Raw genomic sequence first — 345 nt, 5'->3', positions numbered from 1 at the left:
AAGTAGCTAGTGGTGTGGCGGTTCAGGAGAGGTGCACAGTGAAAGACAAATATCACAATAATGTTGCCTGAAATAATCAGCACCATCAGGAACACAATGATAACCACTTCCAGGAGGCAAAAATTGATGGTCTCCAAATAGCTAACGGCCAGGAGACAGAACGGCCGGCCACTCTGGTTGCCAACCAAAGAGGAGTTCATCTTGAGCACTGCAGTGATCTCTCTACTTCCTGCAGCCACTCCAGGCAGCTGCTGTCATTGCGGCTGGTGCTGTGAGTGTAGCAATGTCAAAACCGGAGCTCCAGTCCCCAGGGCTGCTCCAGATGCTGCTGCTGTGCATTGTCTG

The 345-nt window shown here is 51.3% G+C and overlaps 1 protein-coding gene across 1 annotated transcript in view; it reads right to left on the bottom strand.

Moving 5' to 3' along the window:
• GPR21 (G protein-coupled receptor 21) overlaps window positions 1-200 on the bottom strand; it is a 1,866-nt gene extending 1,666 nt beyond the window's left edge. Inside the window, 1 exon segment of the mRNA XM_010296914.1 lies at window positions 5-200. Coding sequence (XP_010295216.1) covers window positions 5-200 — 196 coding nt within the window.
• Window positions 201-345: the final 145 nt, after the last annotated feature.

The sequence above is a fragment of the Phaethon lepturus genome, unplaced genomic scaffold, assembly GCF_000687285.1.
Source record: "Phaethon lepturus isolate BGI_N335 unplaced genomic scaffold, ASM68728v1 scaffold32871, whole genome shotgun sequence".
NCBI lineage: Eukaryota > Metazoa > Chordata > Aves > Phaethontiformes > Phaethontidae > Phaethon > Phaethon lepturus.
This window is presented reverse-complemented; position numbering and strand designations above follow the sequence as displayed.